Source organism: Vipera berus (genome assembly GCF_964194415.1).
Source record: "Vipera berus genome assembly, chromosome: 1".
Classification (NCBI taxonomy): Eukaryota; Metazoa; Chordata; class Lepidosauria; order Squamata; family Viperidae; genus Vipera; species Vipera berus.
In genome coordinates this window covers 340,688,389-340,708,633 of record NC_138202.1, presented here as the reverse complement: position 1 = coordinate 340,708,633, position 20,245 = coordinate 340,688,389, and the positions used below count along the sequence as shown (strand labels likewise).

Below are 20,245 nucleotides of genomic sequence, written 5' to 3'. Positions count from 1 at the left end.
TCTGAATGATCATAATATTCCAACCTTATTAAATGAAGAAGTTGATATTAAAGCAATGATAAAAATAAACAGAATGGTTGTTGATGAACTTTTAACATGTTCAACATTTATATACATTGTTTTTGTTGCTGTGCATTAATTTGTGAGGTACCTTCCACATTTGTGTGAGAAGCCATTCTGAAGTCCCAAGGCTATATAACCCACTCAGAACTCTGGGGGAAATGTCCAGGAAAAAATATTGAGAAATAAGGAGTTATCTTGTGGTAAGATGGGGAGGCCAATAAATTTAATAAATAAATATTCCCAAGAAAATACCTTTTACAGGAGCATAGCCACAACTGAACTCAATTCAAGAAAAACTTTTATTTTGTTCACATTTAGCTGATCCCACTGTGTACCGGATCACTGTAGTTATCATAATACAATATAATAATTTAAAAGTAGTTTTTAAATGTCACTTTTTAACAATGGACATCTTATCCTTGAAATTTCTAGGAATTTCCTAGGAGTCATTTTAAGAATTTTTGATTTTGCTACTAATAATTTGTGTTTTAATTTCAGCTATGAGATTTCTTTTTTGTTTAAAAAGTTTAATAAATTTCAGAAAATAAAAGGTTAAAATAGAAATTACAATAAGAGAGGAAAGGTGGGAGAGGGGAACAACAGGGAATATTTAAAATGTCACATAAGAAAACAAAGAATAACAACATAAATGTTAAACTTCCAACTTTTTCAATACGGATACAGTTATAAAATAAAATATACTCTTGTTTTAGTTTAATAAAAGAAAAAAGATACTAAAACTAAATATATAAAGATATACATATCAAACAATCAAACAACAGTAACAGTATATATCATAATCTCAATCTGATAAAACATATATTTCATAAGTACATCATATTATCAACTCTAAAATACACATATTGCTAGATATTTCTATAATAAAAAATCTATAATAGAACATCCTCTGCTTTCAGATTAGACAAATACATATCTCCATAATCAAAAAATATCAAATCCCAAAATCAAAACGTCTCTTTATTGACTAAAAATTGCAAAACAGGTTTCCATGTAGATCAACTCTGAGATTTCTGTGAATATAGTAAGACTTTTTAAAAGTACCTGTATATACTCACAGATAAGCCTATCCATAAATAAGCTGACTCTCAAAATTTTATATATTTTAATTGTCATAACTGGCTTATCTATACGTGGCATATTTTTTTCATGGTATTTTCCTTAAAATTTGAGGTTTGGCTTATCTGTGGATGGGCTTATTCATGAATATACTATTTTTCCCCCATACTGTTTAGATTACTCTATCATGTGCTGCGTTATGCTCTGGAAACTTTGAATAATTTTTTGCCACAAATAAATATCAAATGGTGCAAAACAATATTGACTTGGCAGACGTTTCATTGCACATGATGATAAATTTCTAAGTAAACATCCATTAGGCTTAGCAGTTAATCACTTCCAAGTTCTTAAGTGTAACACTAGGTATCCTAAATGTATACAAAATACAACAATGAGGCTTACTTGACAAGTACTTGCCACAATTAAATATTAACATTTAAAAGCATCCAAGTACATCCAAAAAGCTTATTATTGGTTTATGAAAATAAAGTATGAACAAAGAGAAAGAAAAGAAACTAAATAGGAGATTAGAAAACAGAGCCAACTGGTTTTTCAGATATTTTTTTTTGGGGGGGGGGACATAAATGCCATCCCTAAAGATGTGAAGAATTTTGCCAATCTGAACTCTGATGTAAACCAGTGTTAAAGCCATTAGTCATGGGAACTGATGTCTGTTTGATAGAGGTGGTCTTTTTTGTGTAGGGAAAAATTTGTTTGAAATATAAGACTTTCAGCCAAGATTCTTAAAAACAAGTGGGTTGGTTCACAGATGATGTTAAATGGGTATTGCTTTAAAAGAGAGCCAATATGGTACAGTGGTTATTATACGGGAAAAGTCCATCTTTAGCCATGGAAGTTCAGAGTGATTTTAGGCCAATCACTATTTCAAACCCAGCCTATCTCACAAATGCTAATTACATCACTAGGATTTTTGTACAGTAATTTACTTGCTTACATCACATTTGTTTTCGTTTCAGGAGCTCAAGGCAACATACACTTCTTCAAATTTTTCCCCAACAAGCTTGTGAACTTGAGGAAGTAATTGGTCCTGAATCATTCAGTGAGGATGTAAATCTAATTTATAAATGCATATATGTTATTGATTTAACCTCAACTGGTTGAGTTGGTAAAGTATCTTAGGAGCCACAATGGCAAAAAAATAAATAAATCAGGATCCTACATAGCAACTTTTGTAACTAGCAGATTTGTATTAAAAGGTGTAATAACTTTTTGTGAGTTACATCTTAAATACACAGGTGATCTTTGACTTGCAGCCATTCATTTAGCAATTGTTTGAAGTTACAATGGCTCTGAAAAAAGTGATTTACAACCTGTCTTTGTACTTACATTCATCACAACAACCCCATGGCCATGTGATCAAAGTTTGGGCACTTGACAAGTAATACATATTTATGATGGTTGGAGTGTAGCCAGGATCACGTAATGAAACATCTGCAAACAAACAATCAAGCTCAGAGAGCATCAAGAATGTTGCAGTTCAACTCTGAGCTACAAATAATTTTCTTCTATTGAAACGTTATTCATTCATACCAAACAGGATGTTTGCACATTGAGCCAAAGAAAACATAATGGCTAGTATCAACATTATCAATAGATCTTGGTTGGACATAAGGAAAATATTCATTGCATATTTGATGTTTATCTATTAGGATTGGTATTAAGACATTTCTGCACTGAGCAGAGGGCTGGGTTTTGTGATCTTCATAGCCCCTATCAATCCTTGTATTCTGTTTGATGACAGGTTCAGCCAGGGTGTGATTTTCAATGCTGTTTGAGTGGCAGAGCTTTACAACCTATATTAAGCATGTTTAGGGCTTTTTTTCTTAATTTTTTTCTTAAAAAATTAAGTCAAGATGATGGCAGGACAATATAACCAAAGCAAGCATGCAAGGGGCAGAACATCAAACATACAGTTTTAGTTGACCTCTTTTGACTTTTTAACCCCCCCCAATGGATACCCCTAAATCAGGATTTACAATGTTTTTATTTGTCGACTCAAAATGGCTAACTACACCACTTACTTCTGTCTACTGTGGCCAGAGGTGGATTCAAGGGTTTCATGTACCTCCCACTGCCTCTTAGCAAGATATGTCAATCAAGTCATTGTGCGCATGTTGTTTGAATCTGCCCAGTTTAAATTTATTAACAAACCACACAGTCTCTTTGAAGCCCTAAACTGATAATTTCAGGACACTTTTCTCCATATGCATATGTTTCCAGGCTACCAGAGCAGGAAGCAAGGAGAGGACTCCTTATGTTCAAATCTCTTCACCTTCTGGCACATCTGCAGAAGAGCAAATAGGAACTTTGAACAAGGACCAAGTTGCTTTATGGACTTGCTCGCCTGTGGCTGTAATCATTCAGTGCCCAGTTTCCTGTTAAGGAGTTTCAGCACCCGAAAGTATTGCCTGCATAAAAAAAGAATACATATCTCAAACTAATACACACTTCTGCTTGTTTTTCCTATGTGTTTCTTTCTTTGTGTACTTTTCACAAACCTAAAACACACATGTTCCAAAAAGCTGATGGTTTACTAATTACAGAGGATTTAAGCAGCTGCTCAGCACTGCATTGGAAGGATTGGCCAGACACTCCCATTGTATTTAGATGTGTAAACAGTTGCCTTGTTCTTTAGGCCTGTTGATATGTTCAAGCAAGCAAAGAATCCAGAATTTGGAAAACCTAAGAGAAAAAGACACTCAGAAACAACATGGCAAAGCTACTTGATGTTCTCCAGATGTTTTAGATCACGATTCCTTCAATCCTTTGCCACTGGTTACTGGATTCTTTCAGTCCCCCAAATATTAGGAAGAAACAAGGCTATCAGACAGAGGTTTGCAGGTAGAACAATGAAAGGAAGGGAGGAAGACACAGTGGCACTGACTAAACAATATGCCTTTAGTTTTTCTTAGCAATTGGCTGTGTTTGCCCAACAAATTGATCCCACACAATGTTTATATCTGCCAAAAGGATAGTAGACAATTCTTATGGCTAAGAATTAAGTGTGAGTCCACCCAGTGAAGAGTGAAGGCCTCAGCTGAGAAACAAAGGAAAGAGTAACATACAGATAGTCCTTGACTTAGAACAGGTTGCTTAGCAACCATTCAAAATTATGACCAACCTGAAAAGAGGACTTAACAACCCAAAATTGAAAGTTCCAATGGTTGGGCAACCTTTGTGGTCACATGACAGCTTTGGCAATATGGACGTATTTATAGCCATTTGCAGCATCCTATGGTCACATGACCAGTTTTACAAGTTTTACCCAAAACTGTCACTTTTACTTTTTGACGAAACCACACCTATAGTGAACAATTGATTTGCTTAATTACCACATTTATTTAATGACCACACATTTACGTAATGACTATAGTTTTTTGCTTAAAAACTGTTACAAGAAGGTCATAAAATTGGGTTGGTTGTGTAACAGCCCATTTTGCAACTGTTAAGACATGCAACCATAATGGGCAGGCTATTGTTAACCTATTAATGATCTATTACTTTATATGTGATACCCTTTAGTAATTTTATGAAAATTGGAATGCACTTATCTAATAAATGAACAAGTCCATAATGCCATTGTCTGTGCTATTGATGTGTAAACTTTCCAGGTAGATAAGTATGAAAATTGTGAAGCCAACTGCAGCATCTGCCTTGAGATGAACTCAGATTCATATTATAGTAGATAAGCATGAAAATTGTGAAGCCAACAGTAGCATTTGCCCTGGGATAAATTTCGATTCATGTTGCATTTACAATACACAAAACATAAAAATAAGAGTGATTTTTTTTTCCTTTAAAAGTTTAGACTGTAAATAACAATGCTCCTACGGTGTACAAACAACTGAAAAACATATAGTGACAACACTGCGTAATCATCATGGGAACAGTGGGAAATCTGCAGATTCTCGTAGCAAATGAAGAGTTTGGCCAACTCTTGCCTGATGCTAAAATGGGGAAGTGGGTCTCCTGCAGTTCAAGTCGCTTACACTTCTCCTATGTCTGGCTGCCCTCCTCTTCTGCAACCATAGGTTGCTGCTCCTGCTCTTGTTCTGGGTCTCCAGGAAGCATGCTGGTGACGGTCTGGAGAAGGGATTCAATTTGCTCTTCTGTAAGCCTCTCCTCGCTTTCTTCCACAATCTGCAAATGACAATAATTTAGTATCTACCAGTATGTCCTGATCACTCTTTTACATGCTAACCTCCAAGCTCCTTAGGACGAACTTAACTCTCAAAATTCCCAACTGGTACAGCAAGAGATTGTCCTAAAAAAATAAAGTTGACATTTTGCAGCAGATGAACAAAAAATGATCAACTTTAAAATTTAGGGAGGCTCAGCAAAATTAGTATAAAATTAAACCAACCACTACCCATTAGAAAAACAGTTAACTAATCATGTTTTCCAAAGAACTGGCACAGAGGCCCTCTCTTCCCTGATAAGAAAGGGCATTCCTACAGATAAGACTGTTGGCACTGATAAGAACCTTCCATATCTCCGCACTGATTGAATGCAGTCAGTTAGGTACTTTCAATATCTGGATACACCTTGAACCCAAACCTTATAACTGAACCATTTACCCTAATTTCTGGCCCTCTCACCAGCTCTACTGGTAGGAAGGTTGCTCGGCAGTGGCGTAGCGTGGGTTGTCAGCACCCGGGGCAAGGCAAGTAATTTGCGCCCCCTAACCCGTGGATTTTAGCACTCGAGTCTCTTCCACTAGATTAGTTAAAGAAACCCTTACCCCCTAAGCACATGTATTGTTTGTTATGAAAATACTGATGTAATTAAAGTAAAATGCATCTAATGTGCCCCCCCAGATGTTGCGCCCGGTGCGGCCGGCCCCCCCTGCACCCCCCACGCTACGCCACTGTTGCTCGGGACTCCTTATTTGCAGACAAATTGCCCCTGTGGGTACAAGGAGGTCAAAACTCTTGCTCATGTCCTCATTGTTGTTGTTAGCTGCAAAGTCGTGTCTGACCCATCGCGATGCTACGGACAATGTTCCTCCAGGCCTTCCTGTCCTCTACCATCTTCTGGAGTCCATTTAAGCTCACGCCTACTGCTTCAGTGACTCCATCCAGCCACCTCATTCTCTGTCAACCCCATCTTCTCTTGCCCTCAATCTTTCCCAGCATTAGGCTCTTCTCCAGTGAGTCCTACCTTCTCATTAGGTGGCCAAAGTATTTGAGTTTTAGCTTCAGGATCTGGCCTTCTAAATAGCAGTCAGGGTTGATCTCCTCTAGGACTGACCGGTTTGATTGCCTTGCAGTCCAAGGGACTCACATGTCCTCATAGAGCAGGGGTGTCAAACTCAATTTCATTGAGGGCCGCATCAGCATTGCGGTTGCCCTCAGGGGGCCGGGTGGGTGTGGCCTGGGTAGGCGTCGCCTACTGGGTGGGCATGGATAAAGTGCGTATGGCCTACTGGGTGGGCATGGCCAGCTCTACATCGTTCGCATCAAGGGTGCCTATGGGGGCCTGGGCAGGAGTGGGACAGATCTTGGGGTCTCTGGCAGGAGGAGGGTCTCTGGGCCAGGGCCAAGGCAGTGGGGGCCGTTCCCTCACTATTTCCAGGATGGCTTCGCTGGCTGCATGAAACCACTTCACGGGCCGGATCTGGCCCTCGGGCCTTATGTTTGACATGTCTGTCATAGAGTGTCCTTTTTATCATATCACAAGATGTGCTGTGATCTCCCCAGTCATCTCCAAATGTGAAGATAACACTGATAAATTTTATGTTTATTACTTTTTAAGGGATGCTAGAGCCACACTCACATATCAGGTGGTCAGATACCTTCACCGTCATGCAACTGTGCAAAACCTTTAATTAGATATATCATTTGATTGTCCCTATTGCTTCCCTCCCCCAACAATGAATTGTTATATCAATCTATTTCTCTTTTTTACTGTAAAAGTTGGTCAAAGGTCATAATAAAGATATTTGATTTGATCCTAGTTTCTGGAATTTCTTTGCTTTTTCCCATTTCCTACTTTCTAATACCCTGTCCAATAGAGAGAATTCATTGCCCATTGGACTATTTAGGTTCAGCCTTGCTCTAATTGGGATGCAGCATGAATTTAAAGTGAAACATTATTTCGTTCATGGATCTTGACCTTGTAGTAATGAAACAGCTTGCATTTCCTAATGATGTTACTATATACTATAGTATACACTTTCAGAAATGTCATCCATGACAGGCATGTTGTAGATGAGGTTTCTGACTAAATACAGCCCACCGGAGAAAGAAACAGCAGTCTACTTCAGTGTTCTGTCAAAATCAAGTGGATGTCCACAACCAAGACAATATCAACATGATTTTGAAGCTTGGAAGGTATGAAACAAGCTACTGGGCAAGAGCGAAGAGCGAGACCACTGGTGCTTATGACCTGGTTGAATTAAAGCCAAAAGGAAGCCCAGCTGCTGACTGCCCAGAAGCAAAAGGAAAGGTTCAGGTTTCAAAGATATATCTACTGTTGGTCCACGGAATGTCAGACCATGAACTAAGGCAAAGTTGATGTCAGAACAGAAACGTCAAGACTGAATATTCACATTCTGGAAATCAACAAACTGAAATGGACTGGAGTAGGTCACTTCACATCAGAAAAGCATTAGATCTTCAATTGTTGATTAAAATCTCATTGAAGAAATAAGGCCAGCTATTATTAACAAAATGGTGTCTTAAGTCAGTGCTTGGATACAACCCTTCCCCAAATGAAAGAGGATCTTAATCTGAGTCAAAGGTAAACCAATTATCTTATGATAAACCAAGTATACTTTAAACCAAGATGCAGTGGAAACGGAAACTGAACAGTTCTATGGCAATTTCCTATACCATATAAAAAAGGAATAATTCTAATTACAGTATAGGAATCTGAGATACTAAAGCTGGAAATAGCATCTGGAATGACAGGAAATTTTGGTCATATGCTAAGAAAATTAAATGCTTATAGCACATGACTTATTCCAAGAACCTATAACATAATTCTACAGATGGCCATCATCAGATGGACAAGTCTGAAATCAAACTGACAAAATATTCTAAAGGCAAAACTAAAGAAATTTCATGCTGTCAGCAAGAACACATTGTGGTGCTGACTATGGCTCAGACCACAAACTTCTTGTTGCAGAGTTGTATCTCAAACCAAAGAAAAATAAAACATCTGACCAATATGTCAGTTTATTTATTTTGATATTGTAATGAATGTAAAGAATAAATTTAATGGATTAGGTTTGGTAACTAGAGTGCCTGAAAAAAGCCATGGCATTATTAATGGTGAAGGAAAAATATATTCAGAAATGCAAAAATAGTTGTCTGCTATGCACTGAAAATAACTGAAAGCAGAAATACACAGTACAAAAAAATCTGAGAACAATTAAATAGGAAGGACAAGGGATATTTATAAAACTTAGAGAATTAAATATATTTAACAGCCAATCCTAGTAAAATGATGTCCAGCACAAAGAGTAAAAAGCAACTAAATGACTGAGCAACAAATAACTGTTCTAGAAGTTTTATTTTTTTCCTAATGATGCATATGATCCAAGTACTCAGTGGAAATGATAAGAAATTTCTGATGCAAACACTCACCTGTTAGACCTGCCTAAGAACAGCAAATGGAAATTCTTAATCACACCATAAAACCAAATAAAATCCTTTCCTCTTTAAACAAACAACTTCTATCATAGCTAATGCTCTGTATAGATCTAATGCTCTTATCTCAGAGAAAAACAAACTTCCTCAACTGCAGGCAACAGGTTTGTGATCTTTAGCCTTTTGTGTCTAAGCTATCAAAATGACTTAGATATTGGATCCCAGAAGAGGAAATTTTACATCTTTGGCTTCAGTAGAGTTGTTCTTTCCTACTCTGAGTGTGCAATCTGGAGTCCTCTTGGATTCATAGCTCCTGCTCAATAAGCAGGTGGCAGCTGTGGCCAGGAGGCCCTTGCATGATAGAGGTAGTCCTTGACTTACAACCACAACTGAGCCCAAAATTTAAATTGCTAAGCAAAACATTTTTAAGTGAGTTTTGCCCCATTTTACAACTTTTCTTGCCACAGTTGTTAAGTGAATTGCTGCAGTTGTTTAGTTAGTAATATGATTCTTAAATGAATCTGGTTTCCCCATTAACTTCCCCATTAACTTGTCAGAAGGTTGCAAAAGGTGACCATGCGATCCCAGGATGCTGCAATCATCATGAGTCAATTTCAAACTGTCTGAATTTTGATCACGTGACTATATAGGGATGTTGCAACAGTTGTAAGTGTGAAAAATGGTCATGTCACTTTTTTTACTGATATTGTAACTTTGAATGGTCACTAAATGAACTGTTGTAAGTCGAGGACCTGCTTCATCTTGCGTGCTGGTTATGTCTGTTCATTATCTATCATAGCATGTCACAGGTCTAAGTTATTTATGGGACATCTCTCCTAAAGAACATTGGACTGCCCCACTCATTCTAATCAAGTCACCACACTCTGGATTTTTTCCTTGAAACATCGTCACCTGATGGGACCCAGCTGCCATGACTCTTCTGTAACAGAACCCGTTCTTTGCAGTCATCTTCCTCCCAATATTCAGTTAGCCCCAACCTTATTAGCATTTGAAAGCTTTAAACCATGGCCCTTTCCACTAGGGCAGGAGTAGGCAACCTCGGCTCTTTTATGACTCATGGACTTCAACTCCCAGAATTCCTGAGTCAGCTATCTGACTCAGGAATTCTGGGAGTTGAAGTCCATGAGTCATAAAAGAGCCGAGGTTGCCTACCCCTGCACAAGGGCAAAGGTAAGTTCTGACTGGAAAAGAGTATGAATGTGAACCAGCTTTCCTATTATTATTACTGTTTATTGCTGATTGTTGATTTACTCTCCCTCCCAGTAACTGAAAGCTACTGAATCACACTGTTCAATGTGAATGTATATAAATTCTTTAAATCGTAAATAATAATAGTCAATAAGAAAAATAAAATATCTGGATAGAGGACATGGCAGTACCTTGCCCCTTAGGTGCAATCTCAAAACATCTGGTTTACCATTTGAACACTATTGGCACTGACAAAATCATCAGTCAATTGCAAAAGGTAGCTTTCCCATTAAACAGCTTGGATGCTGCAATGATACCTTTAATATTATTGAACAACTTCTGCCTATCTCAGGTTTTTGGAAAGGATTCAATAGGTGGATAAAAGTGCCAAAAGCAATCTAAACATCTGGCTGACTGTACAACCATAACAACAATAATATCAAACTCTTCAAAAAAGCAGCCAAAATAGCTAATACAATCCTGGGTTGTATAAACAGAGGCATAGAATCAAGATCACACGAAGTATAAGTACTGCTTTATAAAACCCTAGTAAGACCAATTTGGGTCACCATACTATAAAAAAGATGTTGAGATTTTAGAAAAAGTTCAGAGAAGAGCAACTAAAATGATTAAAGACCTGGAGACTAAAACATAGGAAGAACGGTTGCAAGAACTGGGTACAGCTAGTCTAAAGAAAAGGACGACTAGGGGGGACATGATATCAGTATTCCAGTATTTGAGGGGCTGCTACAAAGAAGAGGGCATCAAACTATTCTCCAAATCACCAGAGGGCAGGACAAGAAACAATGGTTGGAAACTGATCAAAGAGAGAAGCAACCTGGAATTAAGGAGAAACTTCCTAACAGTGAGGACAATTAACCAGTGGAACAGCTTGCCTTCAGAAATCGTGGGCATCACTGAAGATTTTTAAGAATACACTAGACCAGGGGTAGGCAACCTCGGCTCTTTTATGACTCATGGACTTCAACTCCCAGAATTCCTGAGTCAGCTAACTCAGGAATTCTGGGAGTTGAAGTCCATGAGTCATAAAAGAGCCGAGGTTGCCTACCCCTGCACTAGACAGTCACTTGTCTGAAATGGTATAGGTCAGGAGGGTCAAACTGCCAGCCCACGGGCCGGATGCGTCATCAGGAAACCGTGCCCACTCCATTGCCGGCAATGGAAAAAAAGCTCCGATATGTTGCATGACATCACGTGATGTCACAAGTTTGATATGTCTGGTATAGGTTCTCCTGCTTGAGCAGGGGGCTGAACTAGAAGACCTCCAAGGTTCCATTCCATTCCATTCCATTCTATTCTTCAGGTAGGTAAAAATTATTTTTGAGCTAAGCAAATAGAAATGATTGTTTTTCTCTACTTAACTTTTAAATACCTGAGAGACAAAACATATAGGAAGTCCTTGACTTATGGCCACCACTGAGCCTAAAGTTCCCATTGCTAAGTGAGACAATTGTTAGTGAGTTTTGCCCCATTTTATGACTTGTGAAGCGTATCACTGCAGTTTGTTAAGTTAGTAACACAGTTAAGAGAATCTAGCTTCCCCATTGACTTTGCTTGTCTAAAGGTCACAAAAGGGGATCACATGACCCCGAGACACTGTAACCGTCATAAATATGAGTCAGTCATTTAAGCGTCTGAATTTTGCTCATGTGACCATAGGGTTGCCACAATGGTCATAAGTTTGAAAAACGGTCATAAGTCACTTATTTCAGCTGTAACTTATTTCAACTATAACTTCAAACAGTCACTAAGTGAGTGGCTCTAACTTGAGGACTACCTGTACTACAGTATAATAAAAACAGTAAGATACACAGCTGAAACATTTTGTAAAATTGAATTATTTTAACCTATTTCAGTTAAAGTCAGCAGCCTTGATTGTGTCCCTAGGAACTATTTGGGAATCAAAATATTTTTATGGAGGGGGATTAAGCTGAGAGTGATCTTTTGTATTATTTTCTATCTCCTGTAAACTAACAGACTCCCTTAAACATGGAATAGAGCAGATGGAGAGATTACCTTTTTGCTAAATCAATGACCTAATAACTCCCACATCTTCTGCGAGAGCAGGCGCCACTTCAGAACGTTCGCTTCAGCTATTCATTTTCTTCTAAAATGAACACTTTATTTGCCCAGGGAATCTGCAGCTCTCAAGGATGTATCAGTCAATAGCCATTGACTCTGCAGCTCTCAAAGGTTTGTTAGCATGGAATGATGCAGCATGGAGGTGGAAGGGGGCGGGAGAGATAGAAAATAAGCAGACAATTTTGAGAGAAAGTGACCACGTAGTGTTGGAGATAATGATTAAAGGAAAGGAAATTTACCTAACTGACTGGGTATTTTGAACTTTGCACATTTTAATAATTCAGAATAACGGTAAGTAGGAATCTGTGATCAGAGAAGCTAATGGGAAAAGGAGCTTACACAGTATGAATTTCTTTTTTAAAAAGGTATTTAAAAATGGGGAATGCAGGAAAAGCTTAAAGTGTCTATTTTCATCCTCAGAACTGTCAAGATACAAGTTCAGTGCAGAGAAGAGCAACAAAGATAGCGAGGGGCTTGGAGGCTAAATTTTAGGAAAAATAAATAAAGGAACTTGGTATGTTTAGCCGAAGTGAAGGTGAAATAACAAGTAACAAAGGAACAACAGGGCTAAAGTCATATTTTTTCTCATGCTTCTTCAATGACAAAAGAACTAGACAGCTGTTCAGGACAACATAAGAGGCCAGGGTTAGAGTGGGACCATATTTATATTTACTTTGCATGAGGATCAGACGAAATACAGAGCATGAAAGAATTTTCTGATGGTCTGGTCAAATCTTTATGAGTCTTGAGAAAACCAGAAGTACCAAAAGGACAAGATTCCCATCTTCAAAAAAGGAACAAAGGAAGCTCTAGGAAATTACAGACCAGCTGGCAGAACATCAAAGCAGACAAATTCTAGAATCAATAATGAAGAGATCATTCAGTAGAAATTTTAAAATGGGCTACCTATCAGAAGATAAAATAGCAGTAACTCATTTTTATCAGACAACAAGTTTCAAAGATGGCAGAGAATACTGTACATACAGTATATTATACCTTGATTTCAACAACAAAAATGTGACAAAGCACTCCACAAAATTCGGATTAAGTTAGTAAAGTGTGGACTTGATGACAAGTTAATTAATTGAACACATAGATGGTTTAAAACTGGTTGTCAGAACCAACCTGGCTTCTAGATACATTGCTCTCCATGACAACCTGATTTTATTGTACGTATTTCCTGTCTTCTGTCATATTTGGACTTCTATTGTGTATAAGATAGAATCTCTCCTTATAAAACTAAGTAGCTATTTTATGTGTGTTTGCACAAATATCCAAAAAATACAGTCCATTCCTGACCATTTTATTTTTACATTTAACCTAGATATAATTACTTTGCTTCAGCACTCTTCTATGGCTTCTTGTTTATTTCTTGATGTTTATTTCTTTAAATTTATATGGCTGCCCAAATCATTCTTAATATCCTGGGTGGCTTACATAATATATTTACATATATTACAATAACTTACGGTACATTCCAGTCTTCTAATATATTTCCAGGGCAGTTTTCAATACATAATCAAAAATGAAATAAACAAACCTGTTATAATAAAATAAATTCAAAACAACAGAATTTCAATACTGCTAACAATAGCAGTAACTCCTCATGGCAGCTGCTATTCTTTGTTGACTTTTCCCACCTTTCCCAGCCTTTCCACTGTATCTGTACAGGTAAGGCTCACCTGAACCTGGATCCTACTGTCCATGATTTCATCCCATCAAATGTATCTTTGTGCAGTTACTGCTGCAACCATTTCGCAGCCAGAGTAAACAATAAAATAGGCTGAGGATAAGGACAAAAGCAAGAAAAAGGATAACCAGACAAGAATGATATCAATCCCAACATTATTGGAAAGTTGAGAGATCTCCTTGACTGATTTTCTATGTTCAAACCAATGTTTCAGAAGGCAGCTTTGTAACTTACCAGCTGGATTTCAACAGCAGTTGCAGGCCTGTGGTTGAGTAGTTGCAATTTTTCTGCCCTGTACCCAAGCAAAGGAGATAAATATATATAATTTAGGGATTCTGGTCACAGGAATGAGTCCACATCATAACAAAACCTTGTCCACAGAACATCCAACTTACTTCAGTGTCTTACTTACAGCCTGGCCTTAGAACTACAGCAGTCAAGAATGAAATAATTTGGGAGCTTGAAAATTGCCATTCCCACATCTGTAATCCATTGGAATTTGCTGGTTTGTAAGTTTTAAAACCCTCAGTGACCCTTTGTTCAGGAACATTCACATCCCATTTCTCTTTCTGAACCCAGATTTCAAAAGCTTGTTTCCTTAGATAGTCCCAAAGGGCTGAAAACATATTTCAAAATCCTTTGTGGCACAATAAAACCATTAAGTGTCAATTTCACATCTTTGGTTAACAAGACAGGCAGAAGTCAGGGATGTCCAATTTATTCAGTATCAACAGCTGGGTGAAATTTGATCACTTTTATGTAAAATTATTTAAACCAGTTTTTTTTTCAACCATGAGTTAGCTATAAAAAAAATTTGTGAACAACATTTAAGCTAAATGAAAACATAACCAAGGATAATTTATAATTACTACTATACTTGTATATGTCTGGGCTTTTTTAAAGGGAGTTCAGGAATTTAAATCATGGTGTAACAACTCAGAATAGAGATGAAATAACAAAGAGATGCCTACAGCACTGTTGGAAGAAGAATGAAGAGCCTAATCAAACATAGGGAAGAGCCTTTATTAAGGTATATACAATAAAGAGGGGTAAAATGTAATTATTTCCCCCATTTTATTGTGTCCATGGATTGCTTTCTAGGAACCCTGTACAAAGTGACTCAATCCCTCCTAGGAGAAATTTTTAATTTTAATTTAATTTAATAACATTTATATACCGCCCTTCTCCCTGAGGACTCAGGGCGGTTCACAGGGCAGAATAAAATAGCAAATACAAACATTAAAAAAGATTAGACAATTGCCCTAGTTAAAAACAATGGAAATACAGTGCTAAAAACCCCAAGAAAAATTAAAAGACCAAAGATAAAACAACCCCAGCAATCCCCATCAGGCTAGGCCAGCTTGTACAAACAGAAATGTCTTAAGATCGCGGCGAAAGGAGCGAAGATCGGGCGCCATCCGGAGCTCTACCGGTAGCTGATTCCACAGCTCCGGAGCGCCCACAGAGAAGGATCTCCCCCTGGGGGCCACCAATCGACATTCTCTGATCGGTGGCACCCTGAGGAGGCCCTCTCTGTGGGAACGCACAGGGCGCAGGGAGCTTGATGCCGGCAGCAGATGTTCCCTGAGGTACTCCGGCCCCATGCCATGGAGTGCTTTGAACACTGTTACCAGTACCTTGAATCTCACCCGGAAGACAACTGGCAACCAATGCAGCTCACGGAGCAGAGGTGTAACGTGGGAGTATCGGGAGACTCCCAACACCACTCTCGCGGCTGCATTCTGTACCAGTTGGAGCTTCCGGGTGGTCCTCAAGGGCAGCCCCATGTAGAGAGCGTTGCAGTAGTCCAGACGAGAGGACACGAGCGCATGAGTGACCGTGCATAGATCATCCCGGCTAAGATAGGGCCGCAACTGACGCACCAGGCGAACCTGTGCGAAGGCCCCCCTAGTCACAGCTCCTATATGGTCTTCTAAGGTGAGCCGTGAATCTAGGAGGACCCCCAAGTTGCGAGCCCTATCTACGGGGGGTAATAGTTCACCCCCCATAGCCAGAGGTGGAATGTCCGAATAAACCCGGGATGAAGGTATGCAAAGCCACTCAGTCTTGTCGGGGTTGAGCTGGAGTCTGTTCCTCCCCATCCAGACCCGAACCGCCTCCAGGCAACGGGACATCACGTTGAGGGCATCACTGGGGTGGTTTGGGGTCGAAAAGAAAAGTTGGGTATCATCAGCATACTGATGATACCCAACTCCAAAGCCACGAATGATCTCACCCAGCGGCTTCATGTAGATGTTGAACAGGAGAGGCGAGAGGACCGACCCCTGAGGAACTCCACAAATGAGAGACCTCGCGGTCGACCTCTGCCCCCCTGCCAACACCGACTGCGAACGTCCCAAGAGATAGGAGGAGAACCACTGTAAAACCGTGCCTCCCACTCCCAATCCCCTGAGACGCCGCAGCAAGATACCATGGTCGATGGTATCGAAAGCCGCCGAGAGGTCTAATAGGACTAGGACAGAGGAATGCCCCCTGTCCCGAGCCCTCCAGAGATCATTCACCAGCGCGACCAATGCCGTCTCCGTGCTGTGCCCGGGCCTGAAACCCGATTGGTACGGGTCTAGATAATCCGCTTCATCCAGGACCAGAGGGAGCTGATGCGCCACCACACTCTCAACAACCTTCGCAAGAAAGCGAAGGTTGGAGACAGGACGAAAGTTGTTCAATACAGCCGGGTCCAGGGCAGGCTTCTTGAGGAGAGGCCTCACCACCGCCTCCTTCAAGACGGCGGGGAAGATACCCTCACTCAAAGAAGCCGATATAACTGCCTGGAACCAGCTGCGTGTCCTCTCCCGGGCTGCATAAACCAGCCAGGAAGGGCACGGGTCCAGTAAACATGTGGTGGTGCTCAGCCTCCCCATGATCCTGTCCACTTCCTCCGGAGTCACAGAATCAAACTCCTCCCAGGTGATATCGACAAGACCACCCGTGTCCTGATCGTCAGACTCTGCCCAGTCAGAGTCCAGACCGGTCCGAATCCGAGCGATTTTGTCCGACAGATGTTGGTTAAACTCCTCGGCACGTCCCTGCAAGGGATCCTCCCTCACCTCCTGATTTAGGAGGGAGCGAGTCACCCTAAACAGGGCAGCCGGGCGATTATCTGCGGACGCAATAAGGGTGGCGAAGTGGTTGGACCTCGCCTCCCTAATTGCAGCGAGATAAGACCTAATATAGGCTCTTAGTCGCAATCGGTCGGGTTCGGATCGGCTGGACTTCCAACCGCTCTCTAGGCCCCGTCTCCGACGCTTCATCTCCCGGAGCTCCGCAGAGAACCATGGAGCTCGACGGGATCTGCACCGGGTCAGGGGCCGCAGGGGTACAACTCGGTCAAGGGCCTCAGTGGCCGTCCTTTCCCAGGCTTCCACTAAGGCCTCGGCCGAGCTGTGAGAAAGGGAGGCAGGTGGGGACCCCAGCGCCGCCTGGAACCTCTGGGGATCCATTAAGCGTCTGGGGCGGTACCATTTGAGTGGTTCCAAACACCCACGGCAGGGGGTGGCAAAACGGAAGACCAGCCGCAGGAGATGATGATCGGTCCATGACAGGGGCATAATAATTGGAGAGCCCCCACCAAGATCATCTAACCACCGTCCAGACAAGAAAACAAGGTCAAGGGTGTGGCCTCCCTCATGAGTCGGTCCCGAAATTACTTGCGTCAGGTCCATGGCCGTCATGGAAGCCATGAACTCCCGAGCCAACTCAGATGATCCTCCCAGAGATGGTAGGTTGAAGTCCCCCAAAACTATAAGTTTCGGGAACTCAACCACCAGCCCAGAGAGGGCATCGAGCAGCTCGGGCAGGGCTGCTGCTGCGTGACTAGGCGAAAGGTACACCAGCAGCAAGCCCAACTGCGCACCAGGGCCGCATCTCAAAAAGAGAGACTCACACCCGACTATCTGGGGAACGGTGGCCTCCCGCGGACACAAGGTCTCCCTCATAACAACAGCCACTCCCCCACCCCTACCCTGAGCCCGAGGCCGGTGCAGCACCCGGAAACCTGGTGGGCAAAGATCAACCAGAGGAACACCGCCCTCTGGGCCCAACCAGGTTTCCGTGATGCAAGCCAGGTCAGCCTGCTCCCCCTCGACCAAGTCTCGGACGAGAGGGGCCTTGTTAACGACTGACCTGGCATTCAAATACACCAGCCGGAGCTCAGGAGGCTGCACATCCTCACTCCCGGGACCTCGGGGCGGAACCAGAGGGTCGGAGTGCCTCACCGCTTGTAAGCAGCGGAGAGGCCTTCCCTGAGATCGATACGGCCCTCTGTTCCTACACCTGCTGCCATTCCCTATCGTCGTGGGAATAGATAATCCCACGACTGGCCCTGAAGCCCCAGAAGCAGCCGACCCCCGCTCCTCCCCTCCGCGATCAGCCTCAGCACTAGCCTGAACAAAGGTAGTTGGACTGCCCCCCTCGTCCAAACAACCAAGAAAAGAACCCTCCCTCCTCCCTAACCCCCAAAAAAATTTTGACAAAAAACAAATCAAGGACCTCCTATTAGGTTTACGTCGGAGGCCCATAACCGTGCCCGGCCATCTCTCAGGATCCCAATAAATGGGACCTTCCTCGAGATTATACTCGGCTGGAAAGGCGGGCCGCCTCCAGGAAGGAGGAGCACCCCTGAGGGCAAGCAAGTCCGTAGAGGAGTACCTAAAATGGGTCAGAAGGTTGTCTGATAGGCTGCTCTGAAGATTATTCAAGGCATCTGTTAAGGGAAATCATTCAAATCTACCCTGAGCTGAATTCCAACTGTGCAGGTCCCACTGAGTTAAGCATAGTCTAGCTTGATCTGAGTCTTAGTCCTAAGGAAGTGGAAAGGGTCCACAGGGTTGTATATTAGATCCATGTTCTTCCAAACTGGTTAAGGTCTGTGGGGAGACAATGTGTGGTTGAATCTAAGAGGTGGTACATTCATTCTTGACTGAAATGAGAGTTATGCCTGGGGTTAAGATGCAAAGATACGTTTTCTTCTCAAGTACTCATTGTTGGACCAAACTATGCTGGATAATTTCTGATACATCTCCAACTTTCTTTTTCTAGGGAAAGCATTTGAGACAGAATTTGGGCTGAAGCTTCACAGGCTCCTGAGGGAAGATTATTTGTATTCCTCCCAGTCAGGCTCCAGGCCTTGGCACATTACTGAGATGGCATAATTACACTTATTAATGATCTATAATGGGAACAGGATTCAGGTTCTGCATCCATCCTGTCCCACTTTGATCTCTCAACAGCTTTCAGTACCATCCCCAAGTAAACTTGCTAGAATTATTTGATTAAATAAATGGTATCATTCTGCCCTTGTTTCGGGGTTGAGAGTGGGAGACATAGAAGTGATTTTCCTTCTAAGGTTGGTTTCATTTCTCAGAGCTCAATTCTTTTCTCTCGAGTGGGGTCAACTTTGACATGAGCCTAGATATGATCACTATGCTGACGTTATCTAGTTATACTGTGCATTCAGAAAGTATTCAGACACCCTTCACTTTTGTCAATTTTGTTATGTTGCAGCCTGATTCTACAGTTGTTGAAAATCATTTTTTATCATTAATCTACACTCTGTATCTCATAATGACAAAGTGAAAACAGAATTTTAGAAATGTCTGTAAATTTATTAAAAAATAAAAAATGGAAATATCACATTGATCTTTTGCAACAACACTTGAAATTTAGCTGAGATGCTTCCCATTTCTCTTGATCATTGCCGGCATGTTTCTGCATCTTGATTGGAGCCCACCTATGGTAAATTAAACTGATAGGACACGATTTGGAAAGGCACACACCTCTTTATAGAAGGCCTCACAGCTAACAATGCATTCTGCAGCAGAGCAAAAGCCATGAGGTCAAAGGAACTGCCTGCAGAGCTCACAGACAGGATTATGGCAAGATCTGGGGAAGGCTACAATAAAATTTCTGCTGAGCGCAGTGGCCTCCATAATTCTCAAACAGAAGACGTTTGGCATAACCACCACTCTTCCAAGAACTGGTAACCTGGTCAGATTGAGCAATTGGGGGAGAAGGGCCTTAGTAAGAGAGATGATCAAGAACCTGAGCTCCAGAGATCCTGTGCAGAGATGGAGCTCGAGATCCTGTGTAGAGATGGGACAGAATTCCAGAAGGACAGCCATCACTGCAGCCTCCACTGATCTGGGTTTTATGGCAGAGTGGCTAGACGGAAGCGTCTCCTCAGTGCAAAACACATGAAAGCCCACTTGGGGTTTGCAAAAAAGCACCTGAAGGACTCTCAGACTGAGGAACAAGATTCTCTGGTCTGATGAAACCAAGACTAAACAGTTTGTCCTCAATTCTAAATATTATGTTTGGAGGAAACCAGGCACTGCTCATCACCTGCCCAATATCATCCCAACAGTGAAGCATGGCAGTGGCAGCATCATGCTGTGGGGGTGTTTTTCGGCAGCAGGGATTGGGAGACTGGTCAGGGTTGAGGGAAAGTTGAATGGAGCAAAGTACAGGGATA

At 41.4% G+C, this 20,245-nt stretch overlaps 1 protein-coding gene across 2 annotated transcripts in view; it reads right to left on the bottom strand.

The window, feature by feature from the left end:
- Positions 1-3,126: 3,126 nt before the first annotated feature.
- CRCP (CGRP receptor component) overlaps positions 3,127-20,245 on the bottom strand; it is a 31,269-nt gene continuing 14,150 nt past the window's right edge. The window contains exons 6-8 of one of the 2 annotated variants that reach the window (XM_081313152.1): positions 13,990-14,047; positions 5,151-5,301; positions 3,127-3,569 (exon numbers count right to left, since the gene is read on the bottom strand). In XM_081313152.1, coding sequence (XP_081169278.1) covers positions 5,158-5,301; positions 13,990-14,047 — 202 coding nt within the window. In that variant the 3' untranslated portion in view covers positions 3,127-3,569; positions 5,151-5,157. Of the gene's footprint in view, positions 3,570-4,897; positions 5,302-13,989; positions 14,048-20,245 lie in introns of those variants that run through there. The other variant, XM_081313153.1, reaches the window with a different exon arrangement.